The 23,610-nt window shown below is 42.8% G+C and overlaps 1 protein-coding gene across 1 annotated transcript; it reads left to right on the forward strand.

Moving 5' to 3' along the window:
• The first annotated feature begins 1,205 nt into the window (after window positions 1-1,205).
• On the forward strand, window positions 1,206-23,610 carry nfat5b (nuclear factor of activated T cells 5b). Its single transcript, XM_068760655.1, has 13 exons — window positions 1,206-1,278; window positions 12,945-13,067; window positions 15,987-16,536; window positions 17,460-17,646; window positions 18,216-18,406; window positions 18,583-18,755; window positions 19,670-19,804; window positions 19,890-19,942; window positions 20,475-20,607; window positions 20,951-21,025; window positions 21,146-21,243; window positions 21,460-23,203; window positions 23,384-23,610. The coding sequence occupies exons 1-13, from the start codon at window positions 1,206-1,208 to the stop codon at window positions 23,608-23,610; spliced, it is 3,762 nt and encodes a 1,253-aa protein (XP_068616756.1).

Genomic DNA, 23,610 nt, shown 5'->3' on the forward strand with positions numbered 1-23,610 from the left:
CACATTTTGGTCTCTCAACAACTTCTTCTGGGAATATTCCTCATGGCTGAAATGTTCCCATAGAATCCTTCCATTCAGCTATTGTTTGCCGTAGCTGTTGTGTTTATTCAAGCTGTCATATTGTTGTTTTGTTAACAGTTGGATATTTAGATTAAAAGTGTAATAATAATGATAATTTTCCTTTTTCTGTATGGTGCAGCTCAGAGAAGCTAAAATACTGTATCTATGGACTGTGTCTAGGCTGCTTTTTCCTAAGGCCAAGTTACTTGTGTGACATACTTTTATTGCTACAGGTAAAAACCTTGTCTTTGCATCAATCTGACAAAACATGTATCACCAATAATCATTTGAAATGTCATAAATGTGCAGTAGTAGATTAAAACATCTTCAGCAACATTATGCATTTCAGTATATCATTATGTTTCTCTCAATTACCATAAATATGAGGGAGTAGACAAAGTTATATCTTATTTCATAAACTATAAAAGCACCCGGAGAGCACAAACCTCCGCCACGCAGCTCATTCTCCTCATAATTAGATTTACACGTTCCACACGGTGATCTGGATCATCATCAAAACGTTCTAAATTGTTCTTGTTCTTTTCATCAACCGTGAAAAGTAAAAGTGAATCGGAGTTGGTTTTTGAATCCGTAAATGTGGTTTTCAATGTTAAAATGTAATATTTTTTCCTGATCGCATTCTGGATCCGACTGTGTCAAATTCCATAAACATCGGTCAATAATCAACTGAGATATTGAGAAAGAAATTTAGAAACTCCATTAACAAAAATGTCAAATCTCTCCTGGATCATCGGCAAAATGTAATAATCTGTTTCCGGTAACGTTTCCTGAAAATGTCGTCAAGATCCGTCTGTAACATTTACAATTATGTTTAGTGCTTTTCCAGTTAATTTTATTTAAGTGAATTTAAGTGAATGAATAATAATCCACATGTCGCCAGAGTGTGTGTGACGTCACCTGCGTGGGCGTGTCCCGCTTGCCGTACGCAGCTGGGATCGTCTGCCAGTCCTCAGCCCAATGACAAGCGGGGACTTCACGGCAGCTGGACCGGCGGGGCCCAGAAGCAGAACCGACAGTTGTGTGAACTCTCGCCGGCGGGTCGACACCGTCAAACAGAGATTTACCGGCATCTTCACGCTGCAGCTGAGCGGCGGCGTCCGGTTCCTCGCTCTGGGGGGTTTGCGATGCCCTCTGACTTTATCTCCCCTTTCAGCGGGGACCTCGACCTGGAGTCTTCCACGTCCTTGTACTCGAAAGGTAAGTGTTCAGTCTCTCTGCTCGTCGGCTCTGCTGTTGGAGTCGTGTGGAGTTTAAACACACCTATACCTGTGCTTTACTGTTCGTTCGCCCCCCTTCCTCCCTCCCTCCTCTTCCTCGAGGTAAGTGATCTGCTGATTTCTGTCCTGTCACATGCCACGCTGGCCAGCTTCAGCTTGGAAGGTTCTTTTTCTGCAGCGAGTTAGGAGTGTGTATATTTGTGTGTTTTTGTGTGTGTGTTTGTGTGTGTTAGTTTGTTTTTAAACTGGTACCCAGGAGCTGCTGCATTCACACCGGTTAGACCAGTTTACCCCCCCCTGACAGCTGAAAGGCAAGTGGTCTGTTTTCAGCTCCTACTGCTTAATCAAAAAGAGGGCAACAGATTTTTCATGCCTCATCAAAGAGACTTCGGGTGGGGGGGGGGGGGGGGGACATAAAGCTCTGTGGGGCTCCATCAGAGCAATGAATGCGTAAAAACGCATCAAATGATCGAGTAGACAAAAAGTGTTTTCGTACCTTAATTTGCTTGCTGACAGCTTTGGATCCTTTGCTTTCGCTCAAGCTCCTTCACGGTTGTCACGTGAAAGCTGAGCTCCTCTTGGCTGCTGCTCTTTCAGTCTGAACTCGCAGATCAGCTCAATAGTTTGTCGGGTGCGTTGCTGGGATCAGGTCATTTGATGCAGCGCTCCTTCATGCTCTTTGTGGAATACATAAATAAACCCTGGAGGCATGTTTTAGTGTTTTGGGTCGTTGACCAGTTGAAAAGCTGCCGGTTCTACTACTATGCTGCACGCACTAGATGCAGTGTGTGTGTATTTTTATTTATTTTATTTTTTAGGAGATTGCATGCAACCTTCCTTTACATCTTTACCATCTGGCTGACGTTGTGAGACTCCAGTCCAGATGCAGCACATTGACGTCACGAATGCAACATGCGCTGTGCGGTGCTGTCTGTGAATACTAGGGTACTACAAACCAGTACTATTATGGTGTATAATGCCACCTACTGTATCAAGTGGGTAGCTAACAAACAATTAGGGATGATCAATTCACCTAAACTGCAGGTTTTCTGGAGGTGGGAGGAAACCCGAGAACCCCCCCAGACCTGAGGAGAACATATAAACTCTGCATGAGGTGGGGATGGAACCCGGTACGTTCTTCTCACTGCATTTTTCCCAGGATGTGACACTTTTGCTGTTTTTCTGAGAGCTGCTTTGCCCAACTAAACCGCAATGAGGATTACTTTTAGCATGTGAACACTCCAGGGAATACCAAAGGAAAACCGACCCGCCGTAACAATATAGCTCTCAGAATAGGGATGCATGCCATACTGAAAACAGTTTTACCTCAAAGGTGAAGAATGCTAAGGCTTTATTCTTGTTCTGTAAAAACTAGTTAACAATTAAAAGCACATATCTTGAAATATATATTTTTTCTCTCTCTCTCATCTTTCATATTGACAAAGACAAAAACCCTGGCAAATGATTAACTCTCTAGCTGCTCTGTGTGTAAACCTGAGCTTAAATAGCTCTCCATTAATATTGACTCTGCTGTGTTAAGCAAACTTTGCGACATGCGCTTAAGAATACTTGATTGCCCTGAAAGCCTGTTTGATATCAGATAATGAAAGAAAATATACCTGGGGTGAAACACGTGAAATAAATAAAGGCAACGTCTATTTAGAGCTCGTAAATGTGTCATTCAGGTGTCATGTGGATCAGTAGGTGGACCTTTTGATATAATTGCGCCATGACCCATGAGCCTTGTGAAAATGATGCTATTTCAAACGTACTGATGAACAGAGCCAGAACATTTTTACACTTCAAACACGGACTGGCCTCGGCTAAGGAAGTCTCGAGCTTGTAGTCAATAACTGAGGAGGTGATTTCTTATTGGTCTTTTTTGCTGAGGTTTGGTCAGTGTTAATGATTAATCACAGATATTTAGTAGAAGGTAAACAGACTCCTTTACATGATTGCTTTTGTTTTTGGCGAGGCACACACGGCGAATCGAACAACTTAACACAAACACTGAAAAATGGGTAAATGTATATCCCATATCGGGTTGTTTTGTGTAATGGCATCCTGAGTTCATAAATACTTGGTATTGCATCAAAAACAACTGACGTCTTGAGTTATTGGAATTTAATCAGATGTATTTATTTACATCAGTGAAATATCAGCAGGCCAGACGCATGCCTCAAATATAAGATACAACAATAACAGGAGTCATAACAACAACTAGACAGTATTTCAGTACTTGGCAGCAGCTGGATAACATGTGACCTTGTAGCAGCACTCCATGACTGTTTGACCCTCAGTTTAACTACTTGACCTTGAAAATTGGCCCCTAGAATTTAGAATCATATTATGGACATACTTGTCTTGAAAGTTAAAAAAAAAGAAATAATGTTTTTTCACTGTGTTGCTGAGCTGTTGTGTTTTGAATAAAAACCAATCAATATATATAATATATATATATGTATATATATATTAGGGGGGCAACAATACATGTATCTGTATCGAACCGTTCGATACAGGGATCTCGGTTCGGTACGAGTCGAACAATACACAATTTTATATTAATTTTACAAACTTCTGACGAGGCTCTCTGTGCTGAAAGTCCAGCGTTGAGCGCAGATCCACGGAAGCGAAGTGATGGTGAATGCTTTACCCGAAATCAAAGACCCTCCACCATCCTGCAGATCTGGCGTTTGGGAATACTTTTGTTTCTGTGTCAAGTATGACCCGGATGGAAAAATACAACGGTATATCACTACGTCGGTGGAAATACAACAAACACGATAACACATTTTACGCCGACATCACCCCGGTGTGAAAACAAGTGGAACCAGACAAACGCAACAGGCAGCACACAGGCTACAAACTTGACCCGGGTCGTTTAGACATCCATTAGCACCTGATTCAAAGAGGTGTCCGATGTTATTAATCAGTTCCCACTTTCCTTCATTTTCTTGTTCACCCCGTGTCCGCGTGGGTTTTCTCCGAGTTCTCCGGTTTCCTCCAAAAACATGCAATTAGGTGAATTGATCGCTCTAAATTGTCTGTAGGTGTGAGTGTTTGTTTGTCTTCCGTGTGGCCCCTCGATGCGCTGGTGATGTGTCCGCTGGGTTAGGTCCCAGCAACAGCCCTGACCTGCAAGGTGGCTAAAGCGGCTGCAGACGCATCCATCCATCATCTACAAGAAGACGGATGGATGGATGACTTTAAAGTTACAAAATAAGCAGAATTGTAGAATGAATTATTTATGTTTCACACACACACACACACACACATTCTTTTTTTTTTTATTACAGTGTCCCAAGTATGATTGAAAACCTTCAAGAAAAATTACATTTCATTTCATTTCATTTTCTAACCGCTTATTCCGCTATCGGGTCGCGGGCCAAGCTGGAGCCAATCCCAGCAGTCAATGGGCGAGAGGCGGGGGACACCCTGGACAAGCCGCCAGTTCATCGCAGGGCAACACAGAGACAGACAACCAGCCACACACACACACACACCTACGGGCAATTTAGTGTCACCAATCAGCCTAGGCTGCATGTCTTTGGAGGTGGGAGGAAGCCGGAGAACCCGGAGAGAACCCACGCAGAGACGGGGAGAACATGCAAACTCCTCACAGAATGGCCACAAGCCAGGGACGAACCCGCGACCATCTCGCTGTGAGGCAACAGTGCTTACCACTGCGCCACCGAGCCGCCTAGAAAAATTACATTGTATGATTTTTGATATGTGGATAAGGATTTAATTTCAGTTGAACTCTGTGACAATAGGCAATTCACAAAAAACCATGACAGCCGGTCACAAGATCAGTAAGTGCACGTTTCTTTATGGCGCCGTTTGAACATTCATTAGCTGCTGGAGCATTATAGTCCCTTCAACCTTGCTTTAAGTTGCCGACCCGTGGTTTAATTTAAATACAAAGGTCACATTCTCCTTTCTTGCCACCACATACACAGTTTCGTCTCTCCTTAGTGGTTTTACTTTCTGTGTATTGGTGACAACAATCCTGTTTCTTGGCCTTCACTTCGCCGGTGCTGTCTTTCTTGTTCGCGTTGTTGTCAGGGACTTTTCAGAGTTAATTTCCGGTACGTTTCATTTGATGGTTGTTCCGCTTATCTTGGCAGACACGTTCTGTCGGCACTACGTTTTCTCTTTCATGCCGCGCCTTTGTGTACCAAGTTTGGAAACTGGATTTGTTTTTCGATGAGTTAAGACACCATGTGCAGATATTACGACATTCTCCTTCGCTGCCTCTGCGAGCCACACCCGGGCCAAAGAGAAGCCCGTTTCTTTCCAACCTCACGTTGCTCTGTGATTTAATTTGCTCGCCGTGCATTCTGATATGAATCCTGTTTTGCCATGGTAGCAAAGTGTGCGATTTATTAAGGACGTATTTTAGGGAAATACGTTGTACATCCATAGATGCATCCATAGTTCTGAATCAAAGGCTACTCATTAAAAACTCCGCTTGAAAATGCGTTCGTCATTGCATCGTTGCTGTTTTGAGAAATAAACCGTCATTTCTGAAAGAACATGATTCAGTCGATCACACAGTTTACTGTAACAAGAGTTGAACCTAAGTATGCATGGGGTGATCCCAAATGACGGGGTCAAAGGTCACAGGAGTGATTCAGAACGGCATTCGCCTATTTTGACCACAATTTCCAGCATATTCAACAACAATCATCGATTTGTTCCAGTTAGGATCTTTCTAGCTGAGTGAGTCTCTTGAAGGTGAGCCCGAGGGGGGGAAACTTGATGTGCCATAAATGTGGGGAATGGCGCCAGACTTGATCCGACCTGCAGCTGCTGCTGCTGCTCTTTGTTCAAAGCTGCATTTGTTCTGAAAGAGGTTTTTGCTTCTCATGCTTTTGGATTTAGGTTTCTTGTGCTGCGTTCTTACACTCTTGACTGTGCTATTGTGACTTTTGGAAGGCCACTTGACTCGTGTTGATCTTTCCAGTGTTTTATAAATGTTTACCAAAAGTCAGCTATTCTATCTTTTATTGTGTTCTCTTGAAGAGAGTCAACAACTCTCTTTAGCATTTATTTCTTCTGTCTGTTTTCTGTTTCTGTAGGTTAGGCAGACATTGGCACATATCCAGCTATGGGCCTTTTTCCCGTCAGTCATGTAAAGGACTAGATCCATGCTTGTTCAATTCATTACAAATCAAGTGCCCCCCCAAAGCCTAAATAAAGATGCCACTTATCGCAAAGACTGAAAATGATGGAGATCAGCGCTCCTGGCTCTGTGCAGAGCTGACAGAATTGGCTAGCCTGCACCAGAATGGGAGCACCCATTGCTCAGAACCAGGAAACGGTCTAAATGACAAATTGACATGGTTAATCTTTGCATTGCATGGACTAAACAAACAAAGAGAAACCTCATGAATTAGTGTTATTTTGAGGTGGCTGTTGGTGGTTGTATCATCACACTCTGCTTTATAGTTCGTGTGCAGTGTTGCCAGAGGCTCTTCCTGTTGCCTCACCATGGCTTTCCTGTAGGCAACAATGTTGGCAAGTGTTCGTGTGTGTGGTTTGTGTGTGTGTGTGCATGCCTGACATTTTTTTGCGCGCGGTAATTCCACTGCATTGTTGCTCTTCCTTCTGCTTTTTTTGTTTTCTTTGCTCCACTCTGTCTGTTTCTGCTTTTGGCGCCTGTTGGTATCCACGAAGCCAAAGGTAGATTGTGTCACAGATCTAAAATCGAGTCGGGGTTTGAATTTTGGTTTCCCAGTGACAGAAACAGTCTCCATTGTGCTGCTGTGGCTGTAAACTGGGTGGCTTGTCCCCCACACAGAATCCTCAGTGGGCTGTTTTGGAAATGCCCAGCACTTATACTCCTTCGCGGTGCCCAAAGCGCTTTACAAAGCGCTTTACAAAGCCTTTCATTCACCCACTCACATACGCATTCACACCACCGAGGGCGACTGCTGCAATGGCCCAGGCCCACTGGGAGCAATTTGGGGTTCAGTGCCCGATGACACTTTGACATGTGGGAATTCCAACCGGTGACTGGATGATGACCCGCTCTACCGGCACATGTTTTTGAAACAATTCGATTAAACTGGTGCTTGGAGGTCGTTGACCTTCACTTTGTCACGCAACTATGTGGAAAGAATGATCAATGCCATTTTTCTCCAGCGATCATGTTTCCTGCCAGTTAGAGGAATATACTGACAATGACAGAATAAGGAGTCGAGAAAGACTCAATGCAAATATTTGACTATAAGTGGAATGTATGAGTGTGACGGTATGCTTAGATTAAATACTGTTTATCTGCTTCAAGGCTTCATGCAGACATTTCTCTTTGCCAGCGTGTTTTTATCTGCTTCGACAAACGGAACAAGCTGACTCTTATAACTTCTAATGATGATGCTGTGGTTGCGCTGGAATGGGATTTGTTGAGTTTTACTCGTTGGAGCAGAGCGACTGCATAATTTGATGTCGGCCTTCATTTCCTGGTCGCGTCAAGTAAATGATACTGTGTAACGTTGTTTTTCAGAGGAAGAGGTTCGTTTGTCTTCTACTTGCTCAACAGGCATTTAATAATTGTATCATCTTATTCCCATTTTGCTGTACTTATTGATGAATGTGCATTGATGACAATGAAACACATCCTACAGTCTCTCTGTTGGAGGCTTTGCTCTGAAGCTGCTGTCATCTGTGTGCAAACATGTCTTCGCACGTCCGGCAGCTGCGGCACAGAGACAGCGAAGCATCGGCTCATGCTGACTCTATTGATCTATTTGGATTGAGGAACACGTCCCATTGCTTCTATCATTCATTTCTGTTGGATCCCTTACAACTTCTATTGCCTCATACTTTTGGGTATTTTTTTTTATATTTTCCTGTTGTTTTCTTTAGAGAGGATTACCGTTATTGCACTAATGCAACACTCCTACAAAAATACTACTTTTCTGAAGGTGCTAATGTCCAGGTACAAATCATGATGAAGAGGGGAATTGAGTCCATCTTTTTTTTTTGAGCCTGCAGGTTGTGTTGCTGAATTGTGTTACACTGGGAAGTACTTCTGATATTTTGTCTACCTTAATCTACTTAATATATTTAACCACATTTCTGAACTTCTGCCGAGGCCTTTTTGATCCATTCAGGCATTGTCCAAAAAAAACCTCGTAGTCCTGCAGCAATAATTTAAGGGTTATTTTATTAGAAAATGACCATTTAAATCTAATGGATCCATAATTTTATTTGCACATTCCATGTTCATTAGATGCCAATCTCAATAACCCTCACATTTAAAAACAAACAAACAGACAGTATCTACGTATTAATCCCTAAAAAATTGCGGTAATTCAAAAAGAATAAAATCAAAAAAGAAACAACTCATGTATGCATATACAAATCCACCCCTTTAACCAGACACATTAAGGATTATGGTGCCTTAAATCTTTAATCAAATCATTTCACAGCATATTTTCTAAACCTGCCACTGTGCCGTCACGTGTCTGTAAAGAAGTCTGACTCCCATCGAGTGCTCCCAGTTCCTTTTACAAAAATCCATCAGTACCTGAATCTAAGCCACCAATCGGAGCATGGGGAGGGGGGGTTCAATCATTTTTGTGAGCAGGCCCTCTTCCCCACCCTGACATGGAGTTATGTAATGATTCAACTGCATGATGTATGAACAGAGATTCCCATCTACCTGGCTGTCACAGGACTGACTGACGGGCGTCTCTGGGGAGCTTCCATACACGCTGGAGAGCATCTGAATTATTCAGTCATAAAGCAAATGACGGTATAGGGAAATAATTAGGGCTAAAATAGATGTTTTATTATCATTTCTTGTGTTATTAAAATGTTATTTGAGTGAATAAAATCTTCGTTGTGATATTGATTATCTGGTTTACTGTTAGTCGGTTGTTTTTCTTCCTGCTGCTTGAAGTTTTGTGTTTATTGCTGACAAAGTATTTTCTCCTGTCTTGGGGAAAATGAATGTCGGAACGTGGCCAGGAAAAGTCCCTCTTTTTACCGCTCGTTATACACTGTTCACCGCTGTTTGGTCATGATCACCACTTATTTGATGCTTGTGGTTGCTGCTTGCAGGTCTCAAAATGTGCTGAATTATCATGGCTGAGTTGGAGAGGTGGGCTTCTCAGACAGAAAACATATAGCGTAAGTTAATACGGGGCCCTGCGAGGTACTGGCAGCTTGTCCGGGGTGTACCCCACCTCTCCCCCATTGAATGCTGGGATAGGCTCCAGCACGACCCGGTAACGGACAAAGCGGTTTGAAAAATGAATGAATGAATATAACTTCTTTTCACCCAACAATGCAAAGGTGTTCATGTGATGTCCTGAGCTACCCAGGTCTTCATTTGAAATTGGTTATTGTTTTTATAATTGTAACAGGTTTTCTCATGAGACATGCGAACGCCTTTCCCCTGATCTGTTTCCATGGAGCCGTTGGCAGCCTTCATGTAAGCTTGGCCGTAAACATTTCAGGGTTGTTGTACAGGGTTTGCTGCAGGTGCCAGCCCCTTCACGTTTTATTGTCTTCTATGCTGCTGAGAATGCTGTCAAAATGTACTGTGGAGGTGACCTTAAACATAAAATAGCCAATTGTTTTTTTTTATTTGTGAAGTAGTGTTTTGCCAAGTTCACCTTGTGTGTCTCGGATGGATTTTTTTCGGCATAGTTTTATACGTTTATTGCTTATTCCTTCTCTTTTCTTTATTGTCTGTTTGACAGGGTTCCACATTACATGAACACCAACCTGTGGAACAAGTAGATGTACAGAAAATGGTTTGAAAGCACAGTAAACAACACAGAGTGGGGTAGACGGAGTGGAGGAGGGGGGGGGGGGGGGGACTGAAAGGGAGTTAAATGGGTCACTCAGCCAAAACAACAGTACCACGCCCCAGGTGCCAGGCTAGTAGGAGCAAGCAGCAGGAATGTGAAATGGATGGGAGTGTAAGTCCCACCATTCACACATTCACATGGTGAGTGCTTTCTTTCTTCACCTTTAGGCGAGCTACATACCATACAAATATGGTGCGAGCATCAACGGTCAGCTCCAGAAATATCTACATTTATGCAAGAGGTCTGCTGTGAAATGTCTGTTGGGCGGGTTATCCTTCTGTTTATATCGCATGTCGTTGTCCAGTTAATGAGGCTAGGTTGAGTTGATATTTATCTAAATGTAGGATGCATGGATGTCATCAAAATTATTATTTCATCACGTTGTCTCCTTGTGTGTCAGCTGTGTAGGTCGTCTGTCATCCAGGTCGAGGTAAATTAAAGAATCAACTGGACTTGTTCAGGTTTGATTGGAGAACTGAAGAAGCCTCTTGGATGAGAGGTCAAACGTCTTCAATCAAACTGGAACCAGTCCAGTTGAGTCTTCGTTTTTGCTCTGTGGTAACACTTATTGCACCATAAAGGACTGTTGAGTCTTTGCCCAACGGGACTGCAGACTCACGCTGTGAGTCAGTTAATATTCCGGCTACTGACGCTTGATTTTTTTTTTTTTTTTTCTAGTTCCGTGTGAAAGGAGCAGTGTTTTTCACGTGTGAATCAAGAATAGCTCTCTGTCGGCTTGTGAGGAAACAAACATGCATCAAAATAAGGACTTGCTTCATTTTAAAAAGGTCAGGGGAGTTTGGAAACACTTTGAACAGGCCAGCCAGTGATTCGAGGCTGCAGCTAAAGAGAAGAGTACATATTTTCTGTCTGCGGGGTTGCCGGTCTGTTTACTGGAAGTCTTGCTCACTAGAGACACATGTTGCTGCATGTGCCGCCCCTAAGTGAGTCGTAGGAAGACTGGGGTTTAAGTTTCAATGCAAGGGCAGAGGATGTGTTGTTGCTGAGGTAATATTTCAGTGTGTGTGTCACTGATTTTTGTTTGGAGAACTCGGCAAATGGCGAGGGAAAGCACACACATTATGTACGAAGGACTTTCAACGGAAACAAGCCCGCAAGGGCTTTTTTGAAATGCTCCTCTTAGACAGGACGTTTGACGTTATTTGTACTGTAATACATGCTACTGTGTGACTGTACTTGTACTCTAACATTCTATCTAATAAATATATTCATCATCATCATTCATCATCATCACACTAGAGCCCCTGTGTGCGTGTGCGGTAAGTGTGAGTTTTATGAATCAGCTTAAGCTCCCTCTCTGGGAACCTGCATTCCCCCCTCTGCTACAGCGAGCTGTCAGAGACTGGGGGGCTTTGGGAATGAAGAGGCATGGGCTGGTTTTAGTGTGTCCCAGGTTGGTCTAGTGTATGCAGCGAGTGATAACAATGGGGGGGGGGTTAAGTATCTGACATACACACCAAACCCTGGGACTCAGCTGCGAGTAATTAAAGCTGGCAGTTGGCAGAGGAGGGAATCAGGCGACTGTAATGGCGGCTCTAATTTCATGCCATAATATTTTGATAATGAATCAGGCTGCTAGTAAAAGTGTTGTCATGCTGTTGGCTCAAGCCCCCCCCCCCCGTGTCGTGATGGGGGCACAGAGGAAATAACAAGCTTTTGTATAACCCTGCTGCCTGCTTTCAATGAATCCTCGGATTTATTTGTTGTGCTATACCTTCTGCTTTTACATGCATCACTTTGTGCTCTTCTTCCTCGAGGTGCATTTTAGACCCCGGGGTAAACATTTAAGCTTTAATGAAATGGACTCTCTTGAGACGCTGTCCATAATCCATCAGAGCTTTATAAAGCTGTGCTGCTAAGTTAAATGAAAATGACACACAGTGCTCGCTGCTCCAACCAATGATTGTTTTCCTTCTAAATAAATCATCTGATCATTTTTTTCTTTATTGGAGAATGTTGTTGTTGTTGTTGTTTTTAAAGGGGACAAAACATTGAATAGTGTTGATTTGCTTTTTCTTTTGGTCCTAAAAGTTATCATCAGGTGTCTTGTTTTGTTTGGCTATCAGTCTAAAACCCAAATATGCTATACCGTTTAATCTTAAATAAAGGTTAACTTTTCCACAACAGCCTCATCTGTGCCAGATGTTGGAGGAAAAATGACCAACCTCCTCATAAGTACTAGCCTGTGATGACGTCACAGATCTGGACCGGCCAGCGACGAGTCCCAATCTGAACATCATTGAAAAACTGTGGGGATTGATCAAATGAATCTGTGTGACAACATGACCACTCCGACTGACTCGGCAGCAAATGAAGAGTGGGCTGCCGACCCACGGGATAACACCCGGAGGATGTGCCAGTCCATGAGGAGGAGGATTACTGCTGTAGAATGCATGAAATAGTGATCATGTCTGATGCCGTTTACTTTGTTTGGTGTCGTTTTTGTTCCGTCTCTTGGTTTTGTGTTCCTGATTAATTGAAGATAAAACATCCAAAGTTGACGAGGAGGAAAATGCAATCTGTTGTTTTCATACCAAACAAATCCCTTAAGCGCAGTCTGTGAGTACATGGGGGAAAAAAAACTAAAATGGGGTATAGGACTGAACTAAATTAAAGTCCTCTACTACCACAGGGAAAATACTTATATGGACTTGTTGAAATAGACAACATATTTCTGTGGACCGCGTGACTTGAGAAGCAGCTCAAGGCTGCCACGTGATTGTTCTTCCTGCTGTTGAGCTCCTGTTATCATGTGACCTCACTTTCTTTCTTCATGTCTTCCCTCTTCCTCTCCTGACAGAATCGGTGTATGACCTTCTTAGAGAGCTGCAGTTGCCTTCCTTCGCTCAGCAGAACCCAGAAATCATGAGTCAAAAGAGTGGCGGAGAGGCAGGGCCTCCCCCTCCGACTGCTCTAGCATCAGGTACAATTCTGCTCCGGTTATCTTTGTGGTTCTTCATTTATTTCTCTTCATGCACCACGTCAAGAAGCCACCGCTCCCCTAACAGTCTGTTTGTCTCTGAGCAAAGAAACTCCTGCATATTGTAGGGAAGCGTGCCTGACAAGCAGCTTGCTGTTCTGTGACTGTCACATATCAGGAGGGCTGGGTATCATTTAAAAAGTTACACTACCAGTACCCTTAAAGTGATACCAAAAGAGTACAGTATCTCATTTGATATCTGCCATCTTGTCAAATACACTGCATCCAAATCCACGGCAGCTGCTTTAGCACTGGACCAATCACACCATACATTCATTCAAAGATGGGCTGCAAACCATAAAAAAAGCCAAAGAAATAGTAATTATTTTCCTGATCTGGTTACCAATTAAATCAAATAATTTGACTGAAGGAGATGCTACCCAGCACTGGATTATTTTGTTTGATATTAACGCTACTGAGTGGTGATACCCAGCCTCACACGTCAGTCAAATAAATCAATCAAAACTGCTTAATAAGGATTTTATGCAAGGGGTAAAGTCAATCGAATACCTGTCTGTTGAATATTTGTGATTCGCTGTGTGTTGTTTACATTTCTAGCAGGAACAAAGTCTTGAAATATAAGTTACATGCTTCAGATAGATCACAAAGAGCAAAAAACAAAGAATCAGCTGGACTTATAAGGTGAAGGGTCCCTTCACCTTATGGATGCTAATGACTCCTGAGGATTCATTAGTCGGGTTTCATGACTCCCGGGGAGTATTAGCATTCATTCAAAAAAAGCTAATATTTCTTGGGGAGTCTGATTGCCTTGGTGGTTTTGGTCCCTCTTTGTTTTTTACTCCAACAGGAGTATAAAGTCGCTTTCACACCAGAGCTGTTTAGTCCGCTTTAAACTGACCAGAGTTCGTTTGCTCGGATGGTCCGCTTTGTTTGGGCAGGTGCGAAAGCGTATCCGAACTCTGGTGCGGGCCAAACACGTGAACTCTGGTTGGCCTGAAAACGTGGGTCTCTGTTTACTTGCAAGAGAACTCAGGGTCGGTTCGTATGCAGTGTGAAAGCTCACCGGACCAAACAGAGGATCAAATGTACGTAGTAACGCTATACGCAGTGCATCTCGGGTAGAGGAAGTACAGCGCGTACTCCAAAACAAACATGGAAGAGGGAGGGATTTCTATGCATCTAAAGTGCATGGTTTCATGCACTTTAGATGATCCACAGATGTTTTTGTTTGGATGTATGACACTGTAAAATTAATAAATGTGTTTTGTTCTCTTGCTAGTTTGCAAAAAATATATAAAAGCTTTTCCTGAGAAGTGAGCCAACCAACATCCGAATCATTGACTGTGCTCATTTATTGACTGGGGTTCAAGGTTCAAGGCCCGTTGCCCACCTTGCAAACATCAGCATTCATAGACTTGAGTTTTGTATCTTTTCATGTCTTGTGATTTAATTCTTGGCAAAAGTCAAATTCCCTCCAGAGTTTAATATTTTTCTTTCTGTGTATTCTGCAAACTAATAAATCACCAAATAATCCAGAATGGCAACCACATTTACAACTTCACAAGTACAGCAATCTACTAGCTTCTTTAGTCTTTACCTGTAACTGGGACAGCAGTTGGTGCATGTTGGTTCTCTGTCCTTTCATGTCTATTGTCAAAAATGGAGGAATTGTTATAAACCTTCTATTAAAGCTGTGCACTGAAATATAGTTCTGAAAACATTTTGGGTGAGAAATAGCCTGTATAACTTTATTTTTTATTTTATTTGATCTGAGTTAAATAAATAAATCTTCACAAATCTCTTAATACTGTTTTGAAGCAAAAAAAACAAAATTGCATCTGTTTCCCCATAAACTTTCTTGTTTTAGAGTGATGCTATGCACCAAAATATAGTTCTGGAGACATTTTAAGCAAGAAATAAACCATAGTAACACAGTCCTATAATTTTATAAACACTGCCTAACTTTACTCTTAGAAAAAAAATGTGTGTTTGTGTACACATTGTGTGTGTACACTAATAACAATGTGTAGACGTGCTGTCTCTTCCTCTTTCTTTCCATCTGCATTGAGTGAGAATGCATGCCTTTGTTTTGGTCCGACACACTTTTTCACTAGTGCGAGCCCATTGGCAGTGCTCGTATATTTGACCTTTAACCACACTGGCCCACTGTTCATCTAGTTCATCGTAACTATTTGAATGCTTTTGAATTACAGTGTATGTCAGCATGCTGGAGCAATATTTTTTGACCAATACCCTGTAATCTTTTCATTTTTCAAAAATCTGAATTTTTGCTGTTCAGCTCTTATTGCTTATTTGCTGTCTCATTTTTATATTCCAGGAAATTCCCTCTGAATCAGGGAGTGTCTGCATATAAAATGGTCTGCAGGTCTCTGCTTCATAGGTCAGAAGCTTGTTTATTTTGTCTCTGTGGCTACGTTCAGTCCCAACAAAATTAACTTTAAAAAAAGACAAATGAAAATGAAAGCTTATAATTGGCATGCATCGTATTGTAGGCCGTTTTATCACTGACTTTTTGTAAGTTCATCATCAGCCGAACACTAGTAATAATAACGATCAATTCATTTAGTTATTTGACATTTTGTTTCCAATTGATTTAATCAGCATATTTACATTTTTAGTAGTGTTATTGCTCACCTCTCACCTTTTGCGCTTAAAGTACTGCGCATTGACAAACATTATCATTAGACATGTATAAGTACTGCAGACACGCACTAATAAAATGCATTGGGAAGAGGAACATTGTAAATGCATTGTGGGCATGACTCCTAAATTTCAAAAAAAAAGAAAAAAAAAAAGCAAATAATTTTGCTGCTTAAATGGGACTGCTAGCCAACCCTGATAGGGACGTCTTTATTAACCATTGCATTATTTGTACTGTAGATCCCATGTGCTCTTCAACCAGTGACCAGAACCATGTTCAGAGCGGCACTGCTGAGTCAGAGGATGCCAGGAGTAGCAGAGCAGTACCAGAGGTTGCCGGGGCAGGTAGCCGGAGCGGTAACAACGGTGGTGGTGGTAACAGTGAGCTCGGAGAAGCAAGATGTGCCACATCTCAAGAGGCGCAACCTCATCACCACATGGCCCCATCTAAGCGCCATACTGTGCTGAGCATCTCTCCACCACCACAAGACCTGCTCGATGACAGTCACATGTCCTGCCAGGATGAGGCTTCCCTGGACTCGGAGCAGAGTAGCAATATCTGGATGGACGAGTCCCTCTCCAACTTCAGTGCAATGAGCTCCATCACTTACAATGACAACACAGAGGTGCCACGCAAGTCCCGCAAACGTACCCCTCGCCAAAGGCCCGGCCCCAAGTCTGTGTCTGCAGGAGAGGACAGCCTGGACATGTTTGATGCAGATAGTGCCAAAGGTCCACATTTTGTCCTGTCACAGCTAAGCACGGATAATAAAACTGGACCAAAAGGAAGGTTGGTGTTACTGTTAGATGTAGAGCTACTTCTCATGGCATTGCAACAGGAAGCAATGATCATGGGTGGATAGTTTAAGAGTTCAAATAGAAATAAGTACCATTGTAAAATGTCATGCCATTGTAGACTCCATCACAGAACAGCGTTCAATAAATTGAATCAGCAACTATTTACACGATCACTTGTTGTTTTTAAACAAAGTGCCAATTGTTCTCTTGTTCCACCATCACATTTATGAGGATTTGTGGTAGAAAGTTCATAGAATGTCTTCTGGACTGTTGTGACAAATTCAGGGTGTCACAGTAAGCTCTATAAATCCCCCCCCCCCCCCCCCCCCTGTTTTTTTTTTTTAGTGAAATTTTTTTTTATGCACAGAAAGCTGCCCTTTGTAGAATCTACTGGACATTTCTGTCTTCTTTGCTGTATGGAAGCATTCACATTCAAGTGTGTCCAACATTATTTTTCATCCGTCAGTGATCAAACAGGACGTTTTTGAACTGTTGTACAACTTGGAACACTGTAGTGACTATTCTGTTTTCTCTCAGTTGCATATGTACGCAATATTTATTGAGCCCATGCAGGACAGTAATATTTGGAAATCATCAACAGACCACTCTAGCTCTGAATGTCCCACCACACATTGATTGAAGTAGAGCGGCCAGATCAGAGGGAAGGGAGGGGCAGGATACCCACGCACAAACAATGGTCAGCCACAGTGAATCACTGTGCTGCTCTCAAACGCCTTGGATAAGCAGAGCAAGTTAAATAAACAAATAACTGAGTGTTACATTGCAAAAATGAGAAGAGGGTCATGATCTGGGGAACCAAGTTCGGGACATTCTTTCTTTCTTATAAAGACTACGAGTGTGATGTGAACCATGCAACGCTAGAATTCGAGGTGATATTTGTGGTCCTTGTTGCAGTTCTGATGGTCCCCAGTCAACAAATCAGAAAGGCGGACCTCTTCTGATGCAATACCCCCAGAGGAGTGAGGGGAAAGATCTGAAGATACTCGTCCAGCCAGAGAATCAGCACCGAGCCCGCTATCTGACCGAAGGCAGCAGAGGCTCAGTGAAGGACCGCAGCCAGCATGGCTTCCCTACTGTGAAGGTAACTCCCAAACCACTGTCAAAGCATCTGTAAACACCCTCTTCTGTCATCGGGTGCCAAAAGATTTGATAATTGCAAAGATGAGTGTTATATAACGGAGTTAAACGTCCTTGGACTTCACATCTCAGGGATAATAATACAGCCCTGTGTCCAAAAATTGTGACTGAGTAAAATGTAAATGGAAACAGAACGCTCTCATTACACAGTTTTCATGGTCACAGTTTTTCCACATCATCCTCAATGTCTCCTAATTTGGTAGTTTCATTTTAACTCATTGAGTGCCAGCCATTTTCAACTTAGCTTTATGCTGAGTGGCCCAGTTTCCACTCATTTTGCCCACAGAATATTCTTTACTATGACTATGCATATAACGAACCTACCAAATAAAACATTAAAGTCTCCTCTTTCACCAGGAAAATAAAAGTGTGTTCCTACCATCTTTTGTTCTGGAGTTATTGGCTGTTGAAGAGAGGCAGATTTCAAAGTTAGGGTTGGCAAAAAAAATCTTTAGACGTGAATGGCATTGAATGAGTTAATAGCACTCATGATCGTTGTCTTTTTTTGTGCAGCTTGAGGGAGTGACGGAGCCAGTAGTTTTACAGGTATTTGTTGGAAATGATGCTGGCCGGGTGAAGCCTCACGGATTCTACCAAGCCTGCAGAGTGACTGGCCGTAACACCACGGCCTGCAAAGAGGTGGACATCGATGGCACAACTGTCATTGAGGTGTCCTTGGACCCAAGCACCAACATGACACTAGCGTATGTTATTTTATTGAGATTTAAATTGTATTGGGTTTTATTTTGGAAGGCAAAATGTTACTTCGATAAAGGATTGAGCCACGTGTAGCCCTTTTTTCGATTGTATTGTTTTTACGTTCTACTTTAACAAACATGTAAAGTTTGTCATAGGAACTGTCATCCGTCTGTCTGTGCAGGGTGGATTGTGTCGGAATACTGAAGCTCCGTAATGCCGACGTCGAGGCTCGTATTGGTGTGGCCGGGTCGAAGAGGAGGAGCACGCGAGCGCGGCTGGTGTTTCGGGTCAACGTTCCCCGTCCAGATGGTTCAGCGCTCACGCTACAGACTCCCTCATCTCCAATTCTGTGCAGTAAGTCAGTCTCCTTGTGCTTTTCTATCCGGAAATGCTCTTCCATTATTTAGTGTACTAACAAACTGTATACGAGCTTTAGATTGTTGATCATTTCAAATAAATATATTTTCAACATGATCAAATCATATCTGCTTTATTATTTCACTATTTAAACAAGTTGTAAAAGATAAACGCAAAGCATTAACCTGCTACATAGTTTTAAAAAAATTATAATTATCTAAATGTATGTATATATATATATATATATATATGTGGCTCTTCTGAGGCCAGGAGACTGTTGTCTTTAGATATCAACATATAAAGAACTCTCCTCATAATGAGGGTTTTTTTTCTGCCAGAAACGAGACAGACAGTCGAGGCTATAAGAACGCTGTTGGAAAAAATGAATGTGGGCGAGAGAACAAAAGAATGAAACAAAAAGGGCGTGTGAATTCCTGTTGTTTACACAGCCAGAATGTAATCCCAAATAAAGGTGTGTGTGTATGTGGCACGTTCACTGACTTTCTCTATGAACCCTCATATACTGCAGGTGCTGAATGTAGTATGTCTTTTAAAAATATTGTAGCACGTGCCTTATTTTTCAGGAAATATTTTCAGTGTTGCAGTATTATTTATTTGCAGCTCATTTAGCCATTAAATTTTTTCCAACAGTGACACTGACATAAGAATTCGAAAGTTGTTTTTATAAGTTTCAAGACCCATGTTCATGCATGTTAAGCATAGTTGCTGGCATTTTTTTTTTCTTTGAAAAATAAATACACGGCACATGCTATCAAAATTCAAAGTCTTTGTCCACTGGTGCATTGTTTTTCTTATTTATTTATTTTTAATTATGTGAATATATCAGCTTGTTTTTATATGTCAAATTAGAATTACATTCTGAACTCTTTTTCTGTGTACTGTCTTTACAGCTCAGCCTGCAGGGCTGCCTGAAATCCTGAAGAAGTCACTACACAGCTGTTCCGTTCGAGGGGGAGAAGAACTTTTCATCATTGGCAAAAACTTCCTGAAGGACACCAAAGTCTTATTCCAAGAGAATATTACAGGTATGGTCTTATCTTGGATGCATTAGTTTCATGGCTTTTTAAGTTTTTTCGAAAACAAACATGCTCGATCTTTCATCTATTCCAGATGAGAAATCATGGAAGGCAGAAGCTGGGATTGATATGGAGCTGTTTCACCAGGTAAAATGATTGTTTCTCTGTTTTTGACACAATTTCTGCTGGACTGGGTAGCCAGAAGGAGGCATTTCAGATTTCTATGGGACTTTAGATATAATCACCTTAAGTTCCAACTGGTCAAAAGGTTTGAGTAGGGTCATTGTTTTCTGGCCTAATTACAATCTGTCTGAGAGGATATACTCAGCGGCTCTCAACAGTCCAGATTAAACCATTGCGCTTGTACACAAAATGGTTCGGTGTAGATTAATTGGTCAATGTGCAGCTAATGAAAGAGGTCCTTGTGTGTAATTCTTGGATTAACTTGTAATTTTCTTGTAATCGAAAAGCCAGACATGTCTATGTGCAGTTTTTCCAGAGAGGCACCTACTCTGTGTGTCTGGAAGACCTAAAGGACAAGGTGGAAAATGCATTTTCCAAAAACCTAAAAGTCCATTACATTTTTTTTCAGTGACGCCTGCTCCGTGTATACAAAATGTAAAGATAAGTGTATTTAAATCTGACTGCAGTATTGATTCTGTTTTGCTGGTCAACTTAGAATCACTTGATCGTGAAGGTTCCCCAATACCAGAACCAAGCCATCGCTTCTTCAGTGAGTGTGGGGATCTACGTGGTGACGAATGCGGGGAGGTCACATGACATCCAGGCTTTTACGTACACTCCAGATAAAGGTTTGTTCTGCTTAATGTACTAAAGTGCCTTTTCATTTGAATAAAGACCATGCAGTTTGATTTCTACATACTAGATCTACTTGCTTTTAGGTTTCTTAACCGGCACCACAACTAGCTTTTTAGCCAAAGAATTTTTTGCTCACATTTTGCCATTATCATTTCAACCACTGTGTCAGGGCTTTGCTGTGTTGTTATTAGAATGTTCTGCAATAGGAAGGCTCTTGATGAAAATCCTTGAAAAATGTGGCAATCACAAAAGTGGCATAATGGAATTAACTCTCCACTTTTGAACAAATTCCAAAGACTTGTTCATAAAAAAATCTGTTGACATTTTCTTTCACAGCCATAAATGATGTTTCTGTGAAGGAGGAAATGCCATCTCCTGTCAAGACTTGTCCATTTGATGAGCAGATTAAAGGTTCTTTTTTATTTGTTAATTAATCTACAAGACATGATTGTAGTGTCTCGTGTGATATACTATTAATTTAAAAGAATGACACTTTATGTTCTCTTATATGATTTTCTCCTGTGGTTCTAGATGGTTCTTTGATACCTCCTATGGCGCCTTTAGTGAAGAGAGAAGACATCACTCCTATGGAGGTAACCAGCAACCTCCATTCCTCTGGTGTTTTTAAGGTGATTTACCAACCTTGTATCTCAATGGGGACCCCCAGTAAATAATTATTACATAGGTATTTAGATCAAATTAACGTGATTTGTGGAATTCATTGTATTCTTTCATTAGCTTTACTTAATGCGCCTCTTAGAGATCTCAAAATATAAGATATGTGTACAATTAATGCCACCAGAATCTAAAACGAGTCCTGATCTTTTATATTACGCTTTCATCAGACTGGTGACCTGTGTCCGTCCCAGCAGAACACAGACATGACGGCAGATCATCTAAATAAAGCCGGTCCATTCTCCAGTAAGCTGCCTCCGCCTGCAGGCGACCGTGACAAAGGCCAGGCTCCTGTTTTTACCAGCACAGAGACACTGAGCACCATCCGGGAGCAGGACATTGCAGTCGCCAACTCATTCTCTGTGCATTCCAATTCTTTGCTTCAACAAGGCTCACAGCGGTTCCTCCTGGAGTCCAGCGAGGGCGTTGGGCAGGAGAGGACCAGTGGAGTCTCAGGAACCGTCGGGAGGCTGTGTAGAGAACCTGCATCTCAACAGCAGCAACTTACGCTGCTGCCCCCAGATGAAGTGGCCCAGCTGGAGGAGGCAGTGAGACAACTTAAAGCCGAAGGATTCTGCAACGTATCGCTTCAATCTGACAACTCAATGGCCAAAGACCAGCAGCAACTCATCCAGCACCAACAGCATCTCCCAAAACAGCAAATTCAGCAGCAGCACCAAGTTCTGGAGAATTTTCAGCAGCGGCTGTTTCAGTCACAGATTCAGATGCAGTGTGGCATGTTTCAGGATGCCTCACAGGAGAAGACCGCAGAACAGCAAAGCTCAGCACAGGGAGTCCTGCCAGATCAGGGGACTCTATTCCAACAGGCCCAACAACAACAGCAGCAGCAAGCGGCTCTCTTCCAGCAGGCTAATGATCTGCTTCCCATTCAGTCCAGCTTCCTGCAGCAGACGCCCTCTCATCCTTCACCACCCATATTCCACAATGCCACCTCTTTAGCTGAAACACAAGATCCGCAGGGGGGCTTGTTCCAGAAGGCCTCTCAGGAGCAGGTCCAAGCTGCTCTTTTCCAGAATACCATGACAGTGCTACAGTCTCAAGACCAACGGTCCTCAACCCCTGAACTTTTCCACCCTCAAACATCCCTGTCCTCACAGCTGGCAACCGGTGGTTCTCAACAACAACAACAACAACAACAACAACTGCAACAGCAGCAGCTAGCCTTCCTCATTCCTCCGCAAAATGCTGCCCCTGAATCACAATCAGTATTTCAGGCTCAGACACAGCTCTCCCCGATCCAACAGGGAAGCCCCATGGAGCAGCAGCAACCCTCTCAGTCTCAGCCAGCCCATCAGGCGTCCTTATTTCAGAATATCTCCCCGCATCCATCTCCAAACACACTCTCTCCAGGCCAGCAGCCGCAACAGGCTGGCCTGTTGTTCTGCAACAGCCCCATGTCCAGTCCAGATCAAGCGTCCAGCCTCATGTTCAGCAGCCAGGGCCAGATGCCGCCACTGACCAGCAGCAGTTTAGTTCCCCAAGAGCCCCAAAACGCCGCCCTTCTCTTTTCCCCAGCCGCCATGGTGACAGTAGACCAGCAGGATCGTTCTGAGCCCATGGCCATAGGGAACCCCACCAATCCACAGCAGCGAGTGATATTTCAGGAGCAACAGCCAATGCAGTTGGATAGAGACACCAGGAGCCATCAAGAGCAGCCCGTGGGCCTCTTTATGACTCAGTCTAACATGGGTGCGCTGCAGGGGGGCCTTGCAGCTCAGGAGCTCACACAATCAGCCATTTTTGCCACACAGAACAGTGTGACGACTCTCCAGATGACCACCTCCTCTCCTGTTCAACAGCCAGGCACGCTGTTTCAGACTACCGTCAGCGAAAGCATGAATCAGCCCAGCCAGCCTCAACAACCTGGCCTCTTCCTGTTTGGGATGCAGAATGGTAAGGACTTGATAACGGAGCTGCAAGTCCTTTTTTTTTTTTGCAATAAATGCCTCACACTACATAATTGATGGTAAATGGATAAGTAAAATGTGCAGGATCCGAAAAAAGAAAAGTACTATCAATTGTTGTGCTATATGTTCTCTCATGGTGACTAGCTCCGTTGTTGTTGCTTTACAGAATGCAGTTCAATGATGAACTCTCCTGGAAACACAGTGTCGGACCAGATCATAGCCATCAGCCAGTCGGGTCAGAGAGAGAGTGAAGCACACATCCAGTCTCTGCTCACCCAGTCTTCGTCTGGGTCTGTTCAGGACGGCATGGCTGCCTCTCAGAACATGGAGAAGATCGATGACCTGCTAGTCAGCCTGCAGGAGACGGGCAGTATCTTAACTCGTTCATACTAA

The sequence above is a fragment of the Brachionichthys hirsutus genome, chromosome 1 (genome assembly GCF_040956055.1).
Source record: "Brachionichthys hirsutus isolate HB-005 chromosome 1, CSIRO-AGI_Bhir_v1, whole genome shotgun sequence".
NCBI classification, from domain to species: Eukaryota; Metazoa; Chordata; class Actinopteri; order Lophiiformes; family Brachionichthyidae; genus Brachionichthys; species Brachionichthys hirsutus.